Source organism: Bombina bombina, chromosome 1 (genome assembly GCF_027579735.1).
Source record: "Bombina bombina isolate aBomBom1 chromosome 1, aBomBom1.pri, whole genome shotgun sequence".
Classification (NCBI taxonomy): domain Eukaryota; kingdom Metazoa; phylum Chordata; class Amphibia; order Anura; family Bombinatoridae; genus Bombina; species Bombina bombina.
The window spans coordinates 141523526-141545483 of NC_069499.1; the positions used below are offsets into that span (position 1 = coordinate 141523526).

A 21958-nucleotide genomic window follows, 5' to 3' on the forward strand; every position below is an offset into this window, starting at 1 on the left:
AACTGAATTTAAACGACTACAAGGCTTATCCATCAGAAACTTTAGGGTCTTTAATGAATATGTTCAATTTTAAACAAGAGAGCAAATATCAGGAACATCATAAGATGAAGACTCCTCATCACCAGAGGAAAGACGTAATAGTATCCCTGGCTTCAATATACAGTACTAGTAGGTAAATTCTGAACTGACCTTTTACGCTTGTTTGAAGGCAGGAGAGCCTCCTGCGCCTCAGAAACTGCAGCCTTGATTAATTTTTTCATATTGGGTGAAACATCATTAACATTCTTCTGTAATGAACAAACAGAATGCTGATTAATACCCAAAGAATCAGCATTAGGTTGGTCTGATTGCATTATTATAAATAGGAGTCAAATGAGCTCAACTCTTTTACAATAAGCACACCTAATAATGGTAGAAAGGTGTTCAAGAGACTCTGTTTCTAGGGAAGATTTAGGGACAGAATCAGCCAGCTCCATTACAGCATTTGACAAAGCAAAGCAATAAACACTATAACCCCTTAAAAAAACTCTTGAGTAATGGAATGGATTCCCCCTCCTTAGTAGCTTTTAAAACAAACTTACAGGTAAAATGCGCGCTAAGCCGAACTGCAAAACAAAGCAAGTGACATTAACACATTCGAAGGACAAATAACATTATAGAAACGTGCGTGAAAAGAGCTAAAAAGGATTAATGCGCCAAGTGCCAATAACCATTATAAAGAGTCGAAAATGTTAAAAAAAAATAAAAAAAAATACTTGCCAATAGACACTCTACCACCATCAAATATACAGCAGACAGACAAACCAGTACTGAAACATGTCAGCAGAGGTTTATGAAATAGGAGCATATTTAAAATAGGGAGGCAAAAAGACAAGTCCCTGTGACCAATTATGGAAGTTTATGATAAATTTCCCATGAGGTAAAAAAAGAAAATCACAAACCATACCCCAAATACATCCCTCTGACAAGCACTGTACTCTAAGGGGAAACCGGGCCTCAATATAAAATAAAAACCCCTCTCTCAGAAGAATCAAATGCACATCTTCATTCTTCGACCACCTCCAGCAGAGGCAAAGTAAAGACTGAGGTATGGAATCTTTGCCTCCTCCGTGTGGTAGGAAAGAGTAATTCCAGGAGTAATGGATTGTGGACTCTCACCACCTGTATAAAAAAATTATTATAAGGTGACAGTTTTCATCGATTTTATTTATTTTTTAAGAAAACTAGCTAAATATGTGATTTGCAAAAAAAAGAAAATGTATGCTTACCTGATTATTTTTTTTATTTTTATTTTTACACGATGAGTCCACGGATCATCTTAATTACCAATGGGATATTCACCTCCTGGTCAGCAGGAGGCGGCAAAGAGCACAACAGCAAAGCTGTTAAATAGCTCCTCCCTTACCTCCCATTCCAGTCATTCGACCGAAGTTAAGGATAGAAAGGAAAAACCAAGGAGCAGAGGTGTCTGAAGTTTACAATAACCAACAACATGTCTTACAAGAACAGGGCGGGCCGTGGACTCATCGTGTCAAAAAAGAAAAAAATGTAACAGGTAAGCATAAATTTTCTTTTCTTTTTTATGACACGATGAGTCCACGGATCATCTTAATTACTAATGGGATTCAATACCCAAGCTAGAGTACACAGATGATATGGGAGGGTCAAGAGATGGAACCTAAACGGAAGGCACCACTGCTTGAAGAACCTGTCTCCCAAAAGCGGCCTCAGCTGAGGCAAAAGTGTCAAATTTGTAGAATTTTGTAAAAAAGTGTGCAGAGAGGACCAAGTTGCAGCCTTGCAAATCTGTTCCACAGAAGCTTCATTCTTGAATGCCCATGAGGAAGCAACAGCCCTCGTGGAATGAGCCGTAACTCTCTCAGGAGGCTGCTGTCCAGCAGTCTCGTATGCAAAACGTATGATACTCTTCAAAGGGAAGAAGGGTAGCTTTCTGTCCCTTACGTTTTCCTGAGAAAATCACAAACAAGGAAGAAGACTGATGAAAGTCCTTAGTCGCCTGCAGGTAAAACTTAAAAGCATGGACCACGCCCAAATTGTGCAGAAGATGTTCCTTCTGAGAAGAAGGATTAAGACACAAAGGAGGAACAACAATCTCCTGATTAATGATCCAATCAAAAACAACCTTAGGAAGGAATCCTAATTTAGTACGTAAAACTACCTTATCTGAATGGAAAATAAGATAAGGAGACTCATACTGCAAGGCCAAGAGCTCTGACACTCTCCGAGCAGAAGAAATAGCAACAAGAAATAAAAACTTTCCAAGATAACAACTTAATATCTAAAGAATGCATGGGCTCAAACAGAGCCCCTTGAAGAACTTTAAGAACTAAATTAAGACTCCATGGAGTAGTAACTGGTTTGAATACAGGCCTGATCCTGACCAAGGCCTGTCAAAATGATTGTACATCTGGGACATCTGTCAGACGTTTGTGTAACAAAATAGATAAGGCCGAGAATTGACCCCTTAGGGAACTCCTCGATAATCCCTTCTCCAAACCCTCTTGGAGAAAGGACAAAATTCTATGGAGTCCCAACTCTCCCTGAGTAGCCCTTGGATTCGCAACAATAGAGATATTTACGCCAAATATGGTAAATCTTTCTAGTTACAGGCTTACGAGCCTGAATCATGGTCTCTATAACTGAGTCAGAAAACCCCCGCTTGGATAAAATTAAGCGTTCAATCTCCAAGCAGTCAGCTTCAGAGAAACTAGATATGGGTGAAGGAAGGGCCCTTGAACTAGAAGGTCTCTTCTCAGCGGAAATCTCCAAGATTGCAAAGATGACATTTCAACCAGATCTGCATACTAAATCCTGCGAGGCCAAGCCAGGCAATGAGGATCACCGATGCCCTCTCCTGTTTGATTGGCGCAATGATCCGAGGAAGAAAAGCAAATGGAGGAAATAGGTACGCTAGACTAAAGGTCCAAGGAACCGCCAAGGCATCTATCATTTCCGCCTTGGGGTCCCTGGACCTCGATCTGTATCTCCGGAGCTTGGCATTCTGCCGAGATGCCATGAGATCTAATTCCAGCTGACACCATTTGAGAATCAGACTGGAAAACAGTTCCGGAATGAGATCCCACTCTCCCGGATAAAAGATCTGTCTGCTCATAAAGTCCGCCTCCCAGTAGTCCACCCCTGGGATGTGGATCGCCAACAGGATGCAAAAATGGGCCTCCGCCCACTGAATTGTTTTGGTTACCTCTGTCATCACTAAGGAACTCCTCGTTCCTCCTGATGACTGATTTAAGCCAATGAAGATATGTTGATCGACTAGAACCTGATAAACCCAACCGAGGCTAACTGGGGCCAGGCCAGAAGAGCATTGAAAATCGCTCTCAGCTCCAGAATGTTTAGAGGAAAAACAGACTCTGAGTCCAAACTCCCTGAGCCCTTAGGGAGCCCCAGACTGCTCCCTACCCTAGAAGGCTGGCGTCTGTTGTCACAATCACCCAGGAAGGTATGCAGAAGCAGGTTCCTTGGGAGAGATGATCCAGAAACAATCACCATTGAAGAGAATCCCTTGTCTCCTGCTCCAGAAGTATTTGAGGAGACAAATCTGCATAATCTCCGTTCCACTGCCTGAGCATGCTCAACTGCAGAGGTCTGAGGTGAAACCGAGCAAACGGGATGATGCCCATTGTCGCCACCATCAGCCCTATTACCTCCATGCACTGAGTCACTTATGGTCACGGAGCAGACTGAAGAACTAGACAAGTATCGATAATCTTTGATTTCCTGACTCTCGCCAGAAAAATCTTCATTAATAGGGAATCTATTATGGTTCCCAAGAAGTTACCCTCGAACTTTGAGACTAGGGGACACTCTTCCAAATTTATCTTTCACCCGAGAAATTGGAGGAAGGATAGCACTATGTCCGTGTGGAATCTTGCTTGTTGTAAGGATAGCGCCTGGACTAGGATGTTGTCCAGATAGGGCGCCACTGATGATAATCTTGAAGCAGGAACCTGCTCCTGGGAGGAAAGTCTTGAACTCTAATTTGTATCCCTGGGACACAATGCACACCACCCAGGGATCATGATCACAAAAAAACAAACCTGATTGAAAAGGAAAACCTGCCCCCATACGGATCGGGTGCACGCCCCTCATGCTGTGTTAGATTCAACAGCAGGCTTCTTGGACTATTTTCCCCTATTCTAAGCCAGATAGGGTCTCCAGAAAGGCTTAAACTACTTCTACTTGGGAAAAGGAGTGGAAGGATTTTCCTAGAAATCTCGAAGGAATGAAATTCTCATACTTCCTTTATGCTATTCTGTATATAAAGGAGACTACTAACTTAAAAACCCTTCTCCTATCCCTGCGAGAGCGGTGTCTGTCCAATAGAAACAGACAAAGCATCAAACCAGTACGCCACTGCACCGGAAACCGTAGCCATACAAACCGCAGGCTGACAATGTAAACCCTCTAACTTCTAACCATAGGGTCCCTCACCTGCATAGAGTCCTTAAGGAACTACTATCCTCCTGCGAATAGCATCTCCCTTGGCTAGCGTGTAAAGTCCCCCTGAGTATCTTCTAAATTAAAGAGAAAAAGGGGTAACTCTATAGCCCTATCTGGTACAGAAAATACTTTCACCATGAAGGGCACATCACAATATTAATATAACCTACTGGTGTCGGGGACACCCAGAGAAGCTAAAACCTCCTCTAAGTAGCAAATGGAGGTATTCAACTAAAACCTAAGGAAAATAAACTCAGGATCAAATAAAGGAATTACCTCATCAGAGACTAAGAATTACCTATGCAATACTACCGAAGTATCTGCCTTACAGGGAAGAAACATTCAGAATAGCTACAACTGAATTAATAACACGATTCTGAGTGAATATGACCTCTTGCACTTTTTCCCTAGAGCGTGGGAAAAACAGATCATGTATTAAATACAAGGTTACTCCAAGTGGAGTGTGAGAGGAAACACAGGGCACTGCATGTGGGCTATACATTTTTAGGGACACCTTAGGAGAATTTGTGGCATATCTTGACCCTTGTCACTAGGCTCCTAAGCAGTATGCGCCTTAGAAAAGAGTAGTCTTTTGTTAATAAAAATTAACATTTAAAGAGACAGTAACGTTTGTTATATGTTAAAGTGTAACTTTTTCACTTTATATGGAGGTCAGAAATGTCTGAATATGTATGACGAATATCAATACTGCTAAACCCCCTCTACACCTCAGCCTGACCCAGCTGAGGCGTCAGACAGCCTCTCTGCACAAATCCTGACCTTGTTATAGCGCTGTCTTAAGTGCAAAAACTCAGACAAGAATTACTCTGATCCTTCCGATAACCGTAAGAGGTAGGAAGGAAGTGTTTTCTGCAAGGCACACATTCTAGACTAAATTCCCCTGCTCCTTCCGATAGTCGGAAGTGTTAGGAAGGAGGAGTGCAATACATTGGCGCCATTAACAAGCTCCGCCTTTCGTGGGCGTTTCACAAGTCATCTCCCGGTCGCCATTGTTTAAGTAGAGGCACCAGGAGCAAAATACTAGAATGAACAGCTTCAGATGAACAAGCTGCTTAGTCCGCTGTTACCACTCTCGGAAACACCTTTCACACTGTGACAAACAGCTCATCTTATAAATAAAAACTCAATATGTGATCTCCCGGTTGCAATTGTTTTAAAGTATAGCCACCGGGAGCAAAAGCACAGACTGAACGGATTCAGTTTAAACAGCTGTTTATTTTGATAGCTCAGAGAAACCCTCTTATAGCTCACACTCTGTCAACAGTTCAATATAAAATCTCCTGGTCGGTTTTATTATTAGATATGAAACCGCCGGGAGATGACACATGTCAACCCCAGTGCCTGCATCCTAACTGCCATAATGTCCCCTAATAGACTAGGAGAATCTGAGTCTAAGTTCAATGAGATAAAATAATAAAGTGCCCAAACTTTTTTTGAGATCCTCTACCCCCAGAATAAATTCAGTACTTACCTCATCTTCTGCCTGGCAGCAAGGCAGTTCCCAGGTTTAAGAGGTCCTCTCCCTCCCATGGACCTGTAAATAAACGAAAGTCCTGAATAAAAATCCCTCAGGTTTTCGGGGTAAGGGCAGCATCAAAATATGGGAGGCGGAGTGAGAATTATGTCCCACAAGTTCCCATTGCTTTAAAGCCACCACTGCTCTACTGAAGAGACTGATATGGACTACGGCTACACCCTAGAACAAAGCAACACAATCTTGCACTACTTTAAAAATAATAATCTATACTAACATCTCACTTTGCCACTTCTTATCACCAACGTAGGCAAAGAGAATGACTGGAGTGGGAGGGAAGGGAGGAGTTATTTAACAGCTTTGTTATGGTGCTCTTTGCCGCCTCCTGCTGACCAGGATGTGAATATCCCATTAGTAATTAAGGTGATCTGTGGACTCATCGTGTCATAAAAAAGAAAACAAATTATGCTTACCTGACAATTTTATTCCCATCCTGGGGAGTAGAGTCCACGGCTTCATTCATTACTTTTCGGAATTCAGAACCTGGCCACCGGGAGGCAGCAAAGACACCCCAGCCAAAGGTTTAAATACCTCCCCCAATTCCCTCATCCCCCAGTCATTCTGCCAAGGGAACAAGGAACAGTAGGAGAAATATCAGGGTAAAAATGGTGCCAGAAGAACAAAAACTAAACTTAGGTCCTCCCACCAGAGCCACGGCAGGAGTCATAAACTCTTATTCCCACGATGGAAATAAAATTAATTTATGTTTTCCATTTAAAGGGGAGGAGAGTCCACGGCTTCATTCATTACTTGTGGGAACAAATACCAAAGCTCTAGAGGACAATAAATGAAAAACAGGAGGGCAAAAAGAAGGCGGACCCTAATCTGAGGGCACCAAGGCCTGTAAAACCTTTCTCCCAAAAACTGCTTCTGCCGAAGCAAAAAACATAATTTATGTAAGAACTTACCTGATAAATTCATTTCTTTCATATTAGCAAGAGTCCATGAGCTAGTGACGTATGGGATATACATTCCTACAAGGAGGGGCAAAGTTTCCCAAACCTCAAAATGCCTACAAATACACCCCTCACCACACCCACAAATCAGTTTAACGAATAGCCAAGAAGTGGGGTGATAAGAAAAAGTGCGAAAGCATCAAAAATAAGGAATTGGAATAGTTGTGCTTTATACAAAAAAACCATAATCACCACAAAAAAGGGTGGGTCTCATGGACTCTTGCTAATATGAAAGAAATGAATTTATCAGGTAAGTTCTTACATAAATTATGTTTTCTTTCATGTAATTAGCAAGAGTCCATGAGCTAGTGACGTATGGGATAATAAATACCCAAGATGTGGATCTTCCACGCAAGAGTCACTAGAGAGGGAGGGATAAAATAAAGACAGCCAATTCCGCTGAAAAATAATCCACACCCCAAAACAAAGTTTAAATCTTATAATGAAAAAAACTGACATTTTAAGCAGAAGAATCAAACTGAAACAGCTGCCTGAAGTACTTTTCTACCAAAAACTGCTTCAGAAGAAGAAAACACATCAAAATGGTAGAATTTGCTTTGCAAATCTGATCAACCGAAGCTTCATTCCTAAACGCCCAGGAAGTAGAAACTGACCTAGTAGAATGAGCTGTAATCCTTTGAGGCACAGTTCTACCCGACTCAACATAAGCATGATGAATCAAAGACTTTAACCAAGACGCCAAAGAAATGGCAGAGGCCTTCTGACCTTTCCTAGAACCAGAAAAGATAACAAATAGACTAGAAGTCTTTCGGAAATCTTTAGTAGCTTCAACATAATATTTCAAAGCTCTTACCACAATGTAACGATCTTTCCTTAGAATTCTTAGGATTAGGACACAATGAAGGAACCAAAATTTCTCTACTAATGTTGTTAGAATTCACAACCTTAGGTAAAAATTTAAATGAAGTCCGCAACACTGCCTTATCCTGATGAAAAATCAGAAAAGGAGATTCACAAGAAAGAGCAGATAACGCAGAAACTCTTCTAGCAGAAGAGATGGCCAAAAGAAACAAAAAACTTTCCAAGAAAGTAATTTAATATCCAGAGAATGAATAGGTTCAAAAGGAGGAGCTTGTAGAGCTCCCAGAACCAAATTTAAACTCCAAGGAGGAGAAATTGACTTAATGACAGGTTTGATACGATCCAAAGCCTGTACAAAACAATGAATATAAGGAAGATTAGCAATCTTTCTGTGAAACAGCACAGAAAGAGCAGAAATTTGTCCTTTCAAGGAACTTGCAGACAAACCTTTATCCAGACCATCCTGAAGAAACTGTAAAATTCTAGGAATTCTAAAAGAATGCCAGGAAAATTGATGAGAAGAACACCAAGAAATGTAAGTCTTCCAGACTCGATAATATATCTTCCTAGACACAGATTTACGAGCCTGTAACATAGTATTAATTACGGAGTCAGAGAAACCTCTATGAATGAGAATCAACTGTTCAATCTCCATACCTTCAAATTTAATGATTTGAGATCCTGATGGAAAAAAGGGCCTTGAGATAGAAGATCTGGTCTTAACGGAAGAGTACAAGGTTGGCAAGAAGCCATCCGAACAAGATCCGCATACCAAAACCTGTGAGGCCATGCTGGAGCCACCAGCAGTACAAACGAATGCTCCTTTAGAATCTTGGAAATCACTCTTGGAAGAAGAACTAGAGGCGGAAAGATATAGGCAGGATGATACTTCCAAGGAAGCGACAATGCATCCACTGCCTCCGCCTGAGAATCCCTGGATCTGGACAGATACCTGGGAAGTTTCTTGTTTAGATGAGAAGCCATCAGATCTATTTCTGGAAGACCCCAGATTTGAACAATCTGAAGAAATACCTCTGGGTGAAGAGACCATTCGCCCGGATGTAACGTCTGGCGACTGAGATAACCCGCTTCCCAATTGTCTATACCTGGGATGTGAACCGCAGAAATTAGACAGGAGCTGGATTCCACCCATAGAAGTATTCGAGATACTTCTTTCATAGACAGAGGACTGTGAGTCCCCCCTTGATGATTGACATATGCCACGGTTGTGACATTGTCCGTCTGAAAACAAATGAACGATTCTCTCTTCAGAAGAGGCCACGACTGAAGAGCTCTGAAAATCGCACGGAGTTCCAAAATGTTGATTGGTAATCTCGCCTCCTGAGATTCCCAAACCCCCTGCGCTGTCAGAGACCCCCATACAGCTCCCCAACCTGTCAGACTCGCATCTGTTGAGATCACAGTCCAGGTTGGAAGAACAAAAGAAGCCCCTTGAACTAAACGATGGGTATCTGTCCACCACCTCAGAGAGTGTCGTACAATCGGATTTAAAGATATTAACTGTGATATCTTTGTATAATCCCTGCACCACTGGTTCAGCATACAGAGCTGAAGAGGTCGCATGTGAAAACGAGCAAAGGGGATCGCGTCCGATGCAGCAGTCATAAGACCTAGAATTTCCATGCATAAGGCTACCGAAGGGAATGATTGAGACTGAAGGTTTCGACAAGCTGAAATTAATTTCAGACGTCTCTTGTCCGTCAGAGACAAAGTCATGGACACTGAATCTATTTGGAAACCTAAAAAGGTTACCCTTGTCTGAGGAATCAATGAACTCTTTGGTAAATTGATCCTCCAACCATGTTCTTGAAGAAACGACACAAGTCGATTCGTATGAGATTCTGCTAAATGTGAAGACTGAGCAAGTACAAAGATATCGTCCAAATAAGGAAATACCACAATACCCTGTTCTCTGATTACAGATAGAAGGGCACCGAGAACCTTTGAAAAAATCCTTGGAGCCGTTGCTAGGCCGAACGGCAGAGCCACAAATTGGTAATGCTTGTCTAGAAAAGAGAATCTCAGAAACTGAAAGTGATATGGATGAATCGGAATATGCAGATATGCATCCTGCAAATCTATTGTGGACATATAATGCCCTTGCTGAACAAAAGGCAGAATATTCCTTATAGTTACCATTTTGAATCTTGGTATTCTTACATAACGATTCAATATTTTTAAATCCAGAACTGGTCTGAAGGAATTCTCCTTCTTTGGTACAATGAAGAGATTTGAGTAAAACCCCAGACCCTGTTCCAGAACTGGAACAGGCACAATTACTCCAGCCAACTCTAGATCTGAAACACATTTCAGAAACGCCTGAGCCTTCACTGGATTTATTGGAATGCGAGAAAGAAAAAATCTTCTTGCAGGTGGCCTTACCTTGAAACCTATTCTGTACCCCTGTGAAACAATGTTCTGAATCCAAAGACTGTGAATCGAATTGATCCAAATTTCTTTGAAAAATTGTAATCTGCCCCCTACCAGCTGCGCTGGAATGAGGGCCGCACCTTCATGTGGACTTGGGAGCTGGCTTTGGCTTTCTAAAAGGCTTGGATTTATTCCAGACTGGAGATGGTTTCCAAACAGAAACCGTTCCTTTAGGGGAAGGATCTGGCTTTTGTTCCTTATTCTGACGAAAGGAACGAAAACGATTAGCAGCCCTATATTTACCTTTAGATTTTTTATCCTGAGGTAAAAAAGTTCCTTTCCCCCCAGTAACAGTTGAAATAATAGAATCCAACTGGGAACCAAACAATTTATTACCTTGGAAAGAAAGGGAAAGCAAAGTTGACTTAGAAGACATATCAGCATTCCAAGTTTTAAGCCATAAAGCTCTTCTAGCTAGAATAGCTAAAGACATATACCTGACATCAATTCTAATGATATCAAAGATGGCATCATAAATAAAGTTATTAGCATGTTGAAGAAGCTTAACAATGCTATGAGTATTATGATCTGACACTTGTTGTGCCAAAGCCTCCAACCAAAAAGGGGAAGCTGCAGCAACATCAGCCAAAGAAATAGCAGAGATTACCTGAACATAAATAAGCTTTCCTTAGAAAGGATTCAATCTTCCTATCTAAAGGATCCTTAAAGGAAGTACTATCTGCCATAGGAATAGTAGTACGCTTAGCAAGAGTAGAGATAGCCCCATCAACCTTAGGGATGTTGTCCCAAAACTCTAATCTGTCAGATGGCACAGGATATAATTGCTTAAACCGTTTAGAAGGAGTAAAAGAATTACCCAAATTATTCCATTCCCTAGAAATTACTTCAGAAATAGCATCAGGGACAGGAAAAACTTCTGGAATAACTATAGGAGGTTTAAAAACCGAATTTAAACGCTTAGTAGATTTAATATCAAGAGGACTAGAATCCTCCCTTTCTAATGCGATTAAAACTTCTTTAAGTAAAGAACGAATAAATTCCATTTTAAATAAATATGAAGATTTATCAGTGTCAATATCTGAGACTGGATCCTCTGAACCAGAAAAATCCTCATCAGAAACAGACAAATCAGAATGATGATGTTCATTTAAAAATTCATCTGAGAAATGAGAAGTTTTAAAAGACCTTTTACGCTTACTGGAAGGAGGAATAACAGACATAGCCTTCCTAATAGATTTAGAAACAAAATCTCTTATATTAACAGGAACATCCTGAGTATTAGATGTTGATGGAACAGCAACAGGTAATGGAATATTACTAATGGAAATTTTATCTGCATTAGCAAGTTTATCATGACATTCATCACAAACTACAGCCGGAGGAACAGATACCACAAGTTTACAACAAATGCACTTAACTTTGGTAGAACCAGCATCAGGCAGCGTTTTTCCAGAAGTAGCTTCTGATCCAGGGTCAATCTGAGACATCTTGCAATATGTAAGAGAAAAAACAACATATAAAGCAAAATCTATCAAATTCCTTAAATGACAGTTTCAGGAATGGGAAAAAATGCCAATGAACAAGCCTCTAGTAACCAGAAGCAAGAGAAAAATGAGACTTAAATAATGGGAAAAAAAGGTGGAGACAATAATGACGCCCACATTTTTAGCGCCAAAAAAAGACGCCCACATTATTGGCGCCTAAATGCTTTTGGCGCCAAGAATGACGCCACATCCGGTGACACAGACATTTTTGGCGCAAAACATCAAAAAAATGACGCAATCACGAACAACTTCCGGCGACAAGTATGACGCCGGAAATGACAAAGAATTTTTTTGCGCCAAAAAAGTCCGCGCCAAGAATGACGCAATAAAATAAAGCATTTTCAGCCCCCGCGAGCCTAACAACCCACAGGGAAAAAAGTCAATTAAAAGGTAAGAAAAAATTGATAATTCATATGCATTATCCCAAATAATGAAACTGACTGTCTGAAATAAGGAATATTGATCATCCTGAATCAAGGAAAATAAATGTTTAAACACATATATTTAGAACTTTTACAAAAAAGTGCCCAACCATAGCTTAGAGTGTCACAAAAAATAAGACTTACTTACCCCAGGACACTCATCTACATGTTGTAGAAAGCCAAACGAGTACTGAAACGAGAATCAGTAGAGGTAATGGTATATAAGAGTATATCGTCGATCTGAAAAGGGAGGTAAGAGATGAATCTCTACGACCGATAACAGAGAACCTATGAAAAAGATCCCGTAGAAGGAGACCATTGAATTCAAATAGGCAATACTCTCCTCACATCCCTCTGACATTCACTGCACACTGAGAGGAAAACCGGGCTCCAGCCTGCTGCGAAGCGCATATCAACGTAGAATCTAGCACAAACTTTCTTCACCACCTCCACAGGAGGCAAAGTTTGTAAAACTGATTTGTGGGTGTGGTGAGGGGTGTATTTGTAGGCATTTTGAGGTTTGGGAAACTTTGCCCCTACTGGTAGGAATGTATATCCCATACGTCACTAGCTCATGGACTCTTGCTAATTACATGAAAGAAATGTAAAATTTGTAAAATTTCGGAAAGGTATGTAAGGAGCCTTACAAATCTGCTCTATAGAGGCCTCATTCTTGAAGGCTCAAGACCGCTCTAGTCGAATGAGCCGTGATTCTCTGAGGAGGCTTATGTCCCGCTGCTTTATAGGCTAAACTAATCATGCTCCTCAACCAAAAGGACAAAGAAGTAGAAGAGGCTTTCTGCCCCTTGCGCTTCCCTGCATACATCACAAAAAGATATGTAGATTGTCTGAAATCCCTTGTAGCCTGAAGATAAAACTTCAAGGCTCAAACCACGTCCAAATTATGAAGTAACCTCTCCTTAGGAGAAGAGGGGTTAGGACACAAAGGAGGAACTACTATTTCCTGATTGATATTACGGTTAGACACAACTTTGGGAAGAAATCCCAAACCAGTGCGAAGAACAGCCTGTGTGAAAAACCAAATAAGGAGGCTCAAATTGCAAGGCCGCCGGCTCAGACCCTCTGCTACACCCTCAGAACTAAGTTCAAGCTCCAAGGAGGAGCGGACTGTCTAAAAACAGGCCTGATTCTAGACAGGGCCTGAACAAAAGACTGAATATCCGGTAGCTCAGCAAGCCTCTTGTGTAACAAAACTGATAATGCTGAAATCTGTACCTTCAACAAACTGGCAGCAAGCCCCTTCTCCAGTCCATTCTGGAGAAAGGACAGAATCCTGGATACCTTTACCTTGTGCCAAGGATATCCATGCTTCTCACACCAGGACAAGTTGGTCCTCCACACCATATGATAGATGCGATGAGTGACTGGCTTCCTGGCCTGAACGAGAGTATCAATCACTCTCTCAGAAAACCCTCTCTTGGCCAAGACTAAGTGTTCAATCTCCACGCAGACAGCCTCAGAGAATCTAGATTTTGATGTTGAAAGGGAACCTGTATCAACAGATCCCTGCGACTGGGTAACCACCATGGACATGACATCCCCACCAGATCTGCAGACCACGTTCTCTGCGGCCACGACTGAGCAATCAGAATAGCCAAAGCTTGCTCCTGCTTGATGTGGGCCACTACACGAGGTAGAAGTGGCAACGGTGGAAAAATGTAAACTAGGTTGAACCCTTAAGGCACCGCTAAGGCATCTATCAGCTCTGCCTGGGGATCCCTGGACCTGGACCCATATCTAGGTAGCTTGCAATTGAGTCTGGACGCCATGAGATCTATCTCCGGCGTTCCCCATCTGAGATAAATCTCTGCAAACACCTTGGGATGGAGAGACAATTCCCCCAGATGGAAGGATTGCCTGCTGAGAAAATCCGCTTCCGAGTTGTCCACATCAAGGATGTGGATTGCTGAGAGCGAACAGCAGTGGGACTCCCCATTCCAATATCCGAGAAACCTCCCTCATTGCTAGGGAGCTTCTCGCCCACCCCTGATGGTTGATGTAAGCCACCGAGGTAATGTCTGTCTGGAACCTGATGAAGCTGAACGACCCCAGAGGAGGCCACGCCTTCAGAGAATTGTAGATTGCTTGAAGTTCCAGAATATTGATCGGGAAGATCAATCTCCTTTCGAGACCACTTTCACTGAGCCAACCTGGAACAGCTCCCCATCCTGCCAGACACACGTCCATGGTCAATCTCCCAGGACGGTCTCAGGAAGTATGTCCCTTGGGACAGTTGTTTCGGACAGATCCACTGTTCCACTGTCTCAACATGCACAACTGAAGAGGTCTTAGATGGAACCTGTCGAATGGAATGACATTGATGCTGGACACCATGAGCCCGATCACCTCCATACTCTGAGCCACAGAGGGACTGGAGGAGGACTGAAGGGTAAGACAGGTGGACGTAATCTTCCTGTGTCGCCGATATGTGAGAAATATTCCCAGGAACTCCACCCTGTTGCTGGGAATCAGGGAGCTCTTTGCTAAGTTTATCTTCCAACCGTGAGATTGGAACAAAATAAGAAGGGTCCTCGAGTGATCCTCTGCGAGACTGAACGACGACGCCTGGACTAGTATGCCGTCCAGATAGGGTGCCAAAGCAATGCCTCTGGATCTGGCTACTGCAAGTAGTGCCCCCAGAACATTTGTAAAGACTCTCGGGCAGTCGCCAGACCGAAGGGAAGGGCCACAAACTGGAAATGTTGGTCCAGAAACACAAATCTCAGGAACCTGAAGTGATCCCTGTGGATTGGCACATGAAGGTAGGCATCTCTCAAGTCTATTGTCGTCATGAACTGCCCCTTTTGCACTAGGGGCAGAATAGATCTGATTATTTCCATTTTGAATAATGGAACAGCCAGAAACTTGTTTAAACATTTTAGGTCTAGAATCGGGTGGAACGTGCCTTCTTTCTTCGGGACCATGAAAAGGTTTGAATAGTACCCTAAACCCTTTCTGCTGGGGGTACTGGTACAATAACAGAGAAGAGAGATCCCTCACACATTCTAGAAAGGCATCTCTTTTCTGGTCTGGAAGACAGATTTGACAGGAGGAATCTGCCCTTGGGCAGATGAGAACTGAACCCTATCCTGTATCCCTGGGCAATAACCTCCAGAACCCAAGGGTCCTGAACTTCCTGCAACCAGGCCTCTGAGAAGAGTGACAATCTGCCCCTACTTGGTCCGGTGACCGGTCAGGGGCCGCCCCTTCATGCCGACTTTGTGTCAGCGGGCTACTTGTTCTGCTTGGACTTATTCCAAGACTGAGCTGGCTTCCAAGTGCCCTTTGACTGATCCGCTTTTGCGGCAGGCTGCTGGTGTTGGGCCTTGTCCGCACGAAAGGGATGAAAAGTAGATCCCTTAGGCTTAACCTCCTTATCTTGCGGTATGAATGCGCCCTTGCCTCCTGTAACCGTGGATATGATCGAGTCCAATCCCAGACCAAACAGGATCTTTTCCTGAAAGGGAAGGGATAGCAGTCAAGACTTAGAGGTCATGTCCGCAGACCACGACTTTAGCCACAGAGCCCTGCGAGCTAGTACGGAAAAACCTGATACCTTAGCATTCAGGCAAATTATTTGTATATTGGCATCACAAATAGACAAATTAGCGACCCTCAAGGCCTTAATTCTATCCTGTATCTCATCGAGGGGAGTCTCCCTCTCGACCATGTCTGACAGAGATTCGAACCAATATGTCGCAGCACCGGCTACCGCAGCAGCCACTGCCGGCTGAAAAAACAAACCCTGTGTGTTGAAACATTTTTCTTAACATGTTTTCTAACTTTTTATTTATGGGCTCTTTAAGTGACGAACTATCCTCAAGAGGAATAGTCGTCCGCTTCGCGAGCGTAGAGATAGCACCATCCACCTTAAGGACAGTCCCCCATAGCTCAAGCTAAGAGTCCGGGATGGTGAACAGCTTCTTAAAGGAAAAAGAGGAAAGGAAAAGGAAGAACCTAATCTCTCCCATTCATTCTTAATAATGTTAGCCACGTTAACAGGAATCGGGAAAGTCTGAGGCACCACCCTGTCCTCATATACTTTATAAAGTTTAGGAATTAAAGTTTCCTCCGGTAGTTTTGGTTCGAGAACCTCGAGAGTAGCAAGCACTTGCTTCAGCAAAAAGCACAAATTTTCTATCCTAAATCTAAAAAGTCAGACACCTCCGCAGTCGGAGCTTTAGATGACAGACTCCGACCCAGAAGGAACGTCCTCCAAAGAGTCGTCCTCTGATAATCTTTCCGAAATATCCATTGGAGTATATGACCCTTGGGTCGGATCACCATATTTTACCTTACGCTTGTGTTTAGCAGAACATGTTAAGGCACCGCTGTTTGCAGTTGATCCGCAAAATCTGGCGGCCAACTAATCTCTCCCGTAGGAGAAATGGTCGTGCCCTGGGGCACTGCATGTGTAATCGAAGATGAATGTAGGGAACGCACCACACGGGACAGGGAATCCTCAGAGGTGGACGGCTCAGTAGTACTAGACATCCTATTCTTTCTAGATGTAACTTTATCAAGGCATGTGGAACATAGTTGAACAGGCGGATCTACCAGTACCTCCGCACAATAAACACAGGTATGAGACTTTGATGCGTTGGAGGGTACTCCCTCTTTAACAAAGTCCTCCATAGCTTCGGCCTTTATTACAGGCTAGATATGTTATATGAAAAATGGCACCTTTATAACCTCCAATGGCCGGGGCAACTCACCACCTCCTATGACCCGGACCACAGAAACCGTTTCGTCCCCTGCAACCGCCGGTCAAGCAGAGGAAGTCGATTAGGCCACACCCGGTCAGAAGGAATGCCTCTCAGGACCGCCCCTGCACTAGGGAGAAAAACACGCCAAATTGGCCGCGCAAATACTACCGGAAATTAAACCAAAAGTCCAACCATTGCCAGAGCCTCATCTCACACATATCGCAGCAATGACACAAACAATATTATGTACAGACCCCCCTGTTCATTAATCCCCCTACCAGGGATATTAACCCTTGATTCTATAAAGATAAAAGGTATCACACTGTGACCCTGTCTTCTGCGTTATCATTATGTGTATAAAAAAATTAAACAATCTTACCAGAATCTATGCCGTGGAACAGGAACATGGCCTCAAGTGTGACAGTGTAGTAGCATCACTCCTGACATGGACTTAAGTGTAGAAAGCAGGCAGCGAAACTCTCCAACACTGATTGCTTATGGAGTGGTTAGAATCAGTCGGGATGGTTTTGCAGAAAGACTCTCTCTGCATCTCCAGACTCTAACTTTCACCCAAGCTCTGAGAGGCTGACAGGACTACTTAAAACTCCAGTCCCATTCCAAAGAGTACTACCCTCCATAAGAGACTACTCTGAATCTTCCAACACTTCTCTGCCAACCTCCTGTGACAAAAGGCAAAGAATGACTGGGGGATGAGGGAAGTGGGGGAGGTATTTAAGCCTTTGGCTGGGGTGTCTTTGCCTCCTCCTGGTGGCCAGGTTCTTAATTTCCACAAGTAATCAATGAAGCCGTGGACTCTCCTCATCTTTAGATGGAAAATTCCACCCTTTGCAAAAAATCTGACCCAAATTATGTAAAAGAGGTTGCACTAAAAGCATAAGTATCATATGTAGGTAAAAAACAAACCCTTCCCACTGTTAGTACGTTCTATACCATCCAAAGTGCACAGGGCTTTAGCACCATTAGGACGGCATGAAACGTCCTATCTGTTCGGCTGTCCTGAAACCATAGCCGCTTCCTATATGGTGTTGCGGGCTAGGTAGCACTCCCCCCTGATCTGATTGTGTAATTTCAAGTATGCAATCACATGAAAGATGGCGTGATTTTAATTTTTACTCATTACTCATACTTAGTGCTCCCTAACCACTATCTAGGCTGACAGCAGGGACCACAGCATGTGCCTCTATGTTGAACGTAGGTAGTACGTCAACACAGTACACAGTACTGTGTGAAGTAGTACCTATATCCAATAAGTGCAAGGCGTTAAAGGATTGTAGTTTAAGATTTGTCAAATTGTGTTTTAGGTTTTTAAACCATAGAGGATTCCTCAGTTAAATTATTCTGGTTGGTGGTAGCAGAGAATGATTAAATGTTTTGTTAACCTTCAAACCCACTGAACTAAGTCTCAGCCTCATTTGGAGTGGCTTCATCATGACAAACTGGTCACAGGATAAGGTAACTGACACCAGCCCATTTTAAAAAGGGTGTTCATGCAGTTGCTTTGAATACAATGAACTATCATCAGATGGTTGTAAGAGAATAATCCCCTTAAATGATACCTTTTTAGGCAAAATATGTTCAGCATGTTTAAATTCTACTCTTTCATATAGATGATGGAAATTTTTGAATACAAGCTTTTTAACACAGTGCAAGAATTAAAAAAATTGTGCCAGCAATGCTTTGCTCATTTGTACACTACTGAATAATGGTGAAAAATATCCAAGCTTTTATATATATATACACACATTCAAATACTGTCCTTTCATATTTTTTTTTTATTTTTTTTTAAATCCTCTTAAGGAAACCATAAGCATGCTTGAGGCCGAAAATAACGGCACTTTCTTGCAATAAATTAGTAATGCGCTGTGACTTACCAGGTTCCAGCTTAATAATCTTAACAGCAGCCATCTCTCCAGTCTGAATATTCCTAGCCTATAAAGAAGGAAAGAAAGTTTAATTAACCAAAATAGATTTAGTATTGTGTAGATAAACTGTCAATAAATGTCTCAGTATGACTGGAACAACATTTATTTGTGTAGGTCACACTAGAAAATGGCTTGGTTAACACTTGGACCTATTGAACCAAGTCAAGGACCCTGGTGGAGTGGTCTGGTCATGACAGTCACAAACCACACATGTATTGGCCTACATGATCCAGTACATAAGGGGTTGACAAATCTGTTTAGAATTTAGAATATTTGAAGCAAGGCATACTTTTAGGAGCCTGACAATGGTATTTGTATATCAATATATATGGGGAATAACCAAAAAGTTAGGAGCCAGTGGCTCCCCTTGGGTTTGCTGAGCCTTATAGTACAGTGTGGGAAAGTATGACATTCCATGTTAAAATACCTCTGGAAAACACACTGGTCAATTTCATGGAAACTATTAAAAAACATAAGAGTAGATAGGTTAGAAGAACAGCAGAATATAAAAAGGAGTTTAAAATAAAGAAAGCCAGATAGGGAGGTAAAGATGCAGGTAAACTGCATTTATGTTTTTGAAAAAAAAAAAAAAAACACTTTCAGAATTAATTTTATTGTGAATCAACAGAAATCCTGTCTCAGTTGCATTTTACAGTAAGTTTAAAACTATATTTTTATATGTACTCACATACTGTTATCTATACTTAAATAATCAATGTCTTTCAAAATGTACTTAAAAGGGACAGTCAAGTTCCAAAAAAACACTAAAATTACATTCCCTATTTAAATCATTAAACAACTTTCCAATTTACTTTTATCACCAATTTTGCTTTGTTCTCTTGGTATTCTTAGTTGAAAGCTAATTCGAGGAGGTTGATATGCTAATTTCTTAGACCTTGAAGACTGCCTCTAAATCTGAATGCATTTTGACCACTAGAGGGCATTAGTTCATATGTTTCCTATTGATAACATTGAGCTCATGCACGTGAAGTTACCCTGGAGTGAGCACCGATTGGCTAAAATGCAAGTCGGTCAAAACAACTGAAATAATGGGGCAGTTTGCAGAGGCTTAGATACAAGGTAATCACAGAGGTAAAAAGTATATTTATATTATTGTTGATTATGCAAAGCTGGGAAATGGGTAATAAAGGGATTATCTTTCTTTTAAAACATCAAAAATTCTGGTGTTGTCTATCCCTTTAAAAACATTTTGTCTGGAGGTAATTATGACATTTCAATTACAGGAACAGTGAAAAGAAATATAAAATAAATGTAAAAAAAAAAAAAAAAAAAAAAAGGATCTGGCCCCTGCCGGTGAAACCATTATACTGTAAAATGCAGATGTAACATTACATATGCACCTCACTCTCTCTCTATGAGATGAGGTGGCAGCGTAATAGAGTGAAAGGCAAAGATTGACTCGAAAACTTACTACATCGAAGATATGTCTTTCCTGTGAAGAGTGGAATACCCGTATGCAGAAATCTATTGCTCAATAGTATTTTGTAATATATAATTATTAAGGAAGGGAGGCAAAGGAAGGCAAAAGAAAGGAAATGGAGGGAAAGGGAGGGAAGGAAAGGAAAGGGAGGGAAGGAAGGAAGGAAGGAAGGAAGGAAGGAAAGGGAGGGAAGGAAGGAAAGGGAGGGAAGGAAGGAAAGGGAGGGAAGGAAGGAAAGGGAGGGAAGGAAGGAAAGGGAGGGAAGGAAGGAAAGGGAGGGAAGGAAGGAAAGGGAGGGAAAGGGAGGGAAGGAAAGGTAGGGTGGGAGGGAAAGGAGAGCACAAGAAGAAAAGAGCATGATAAAAGCCAGACAAAATAAAAGGGCAAAACAAAAAGAAAAATAATCTTGTTGTTATGAAGCTTTAAAATCGTATCCAGAATTCAAAAAATGGATATATCTGGACATCCATTAACAGTAACCCAGTCTTACCTCTATGTATGATGTTAGGCAATAATTTAGTTAGAGACCATGTGCACTTAAAAGGACCATAACATTCCTGTGTAAATAAACTTTAGTGTCCAAAATCACAAAATTAATACTATATTTGATAATATTAAAGTCTTACTTTAATACCTCAAAAATAGTGAGTTGTTAAAGGACTATGCAAAATGCACTCAGATAGCACTTCCTGGTTAGTCTAGGAAGCACTTTTGCATCTGCGCACTCTTGGCATTTTTTATTTTTTTTTAAATTAATTATTTTATTTTTTAATCACATTGTGACACAGTTGCAAAAGGATGATCTCCAATATCAATAGGACACTACTGGCTCTGCTATAACTGTGCTGTAAGTAACAGTAAAGGGATACAACTATTATTGTAAATTACTGTTAAGAATGCCCTAAGGACTCACAGAGAAATAGACGTGCACTAATAATAAAATTGCATTTTGATTTTCTCACTCAAATGCATTTACATCAAGAATAAAATAAAAGTGCTAAAACAGAGACCGTTGTTGATTACCCAGAAGTAAAACACTAGAATGCCAAGGTCTAAATCCACTCAAAGCATCACCTGTTTTACAATGTAAACATTACACTGACTCATAAGAACCTGTCAAAATCTGATAAGGTTGCTGGTAATAGTTTACTAAAGCTGAGATGATTCTTGTCATGAAACCCTCATGATTTTAGGATGTCAGGGTTGAATTTTTCTCTCTTTTCTTTTTCTTCTGTGTATCCTGTTTTTCCATGTTTGCAGTTTACATCTCTTTTGCAGAACCCTATCTAAGTCAAACTTTTTATTTCCAACACCTGGTGAACCAGATACAAGTTGCAATTCACTCAGGAGAGTGATCTTATGTGGCAAACTGTCAACACAGAGTGACAGAAAATAGTCTCTTACCAAGACACAAACAGACCTGGGGTGAATTATGATTGATAATCTAGGATCTCTCAAGTTATGTTTTAATCTCTTTTATGCTACTGGGTGACCAAATATGACATCTCATGTTAAAATAAAACTCATTGTGTCACAATGGGATTGATTATAAGTGTATGGGTACTGTACATACCTAGATAAAATTATAAAAAGGTATCCTATAACTTCAGCCAGCACTTGTAATCTGAATTATGGCCGGCCATAAAAGGGGTAG

General features: G+C 41.5%; 1 protein-coding gene across 3 annotated transcripts in view; it reads right to left on the reverse strand.

Annotated features, from left to right (window-relative positions):
• MAP4K5 (mitogen-activated protein kinase kinase kinase kinase 5) overlaps positions 1-21958 on the reverse strand; it is a 498289-nt gene that overhangs the window by 381346 nt on the left and 94985 nt on the right. For all 3 annotated transcript variants that reach the window (XM_053697647.1, XM_053697646.1, XM_053697645.1), the window contains exon 2: positions 18813-18870. In XM_053697647.1, coding sequence (XP_053553622.1) covers positions 18813-18870 — 58 coding nt within the window. The remainder of the gene's footprint in view (positions 1-18812; positions 18871-21958) is intronic.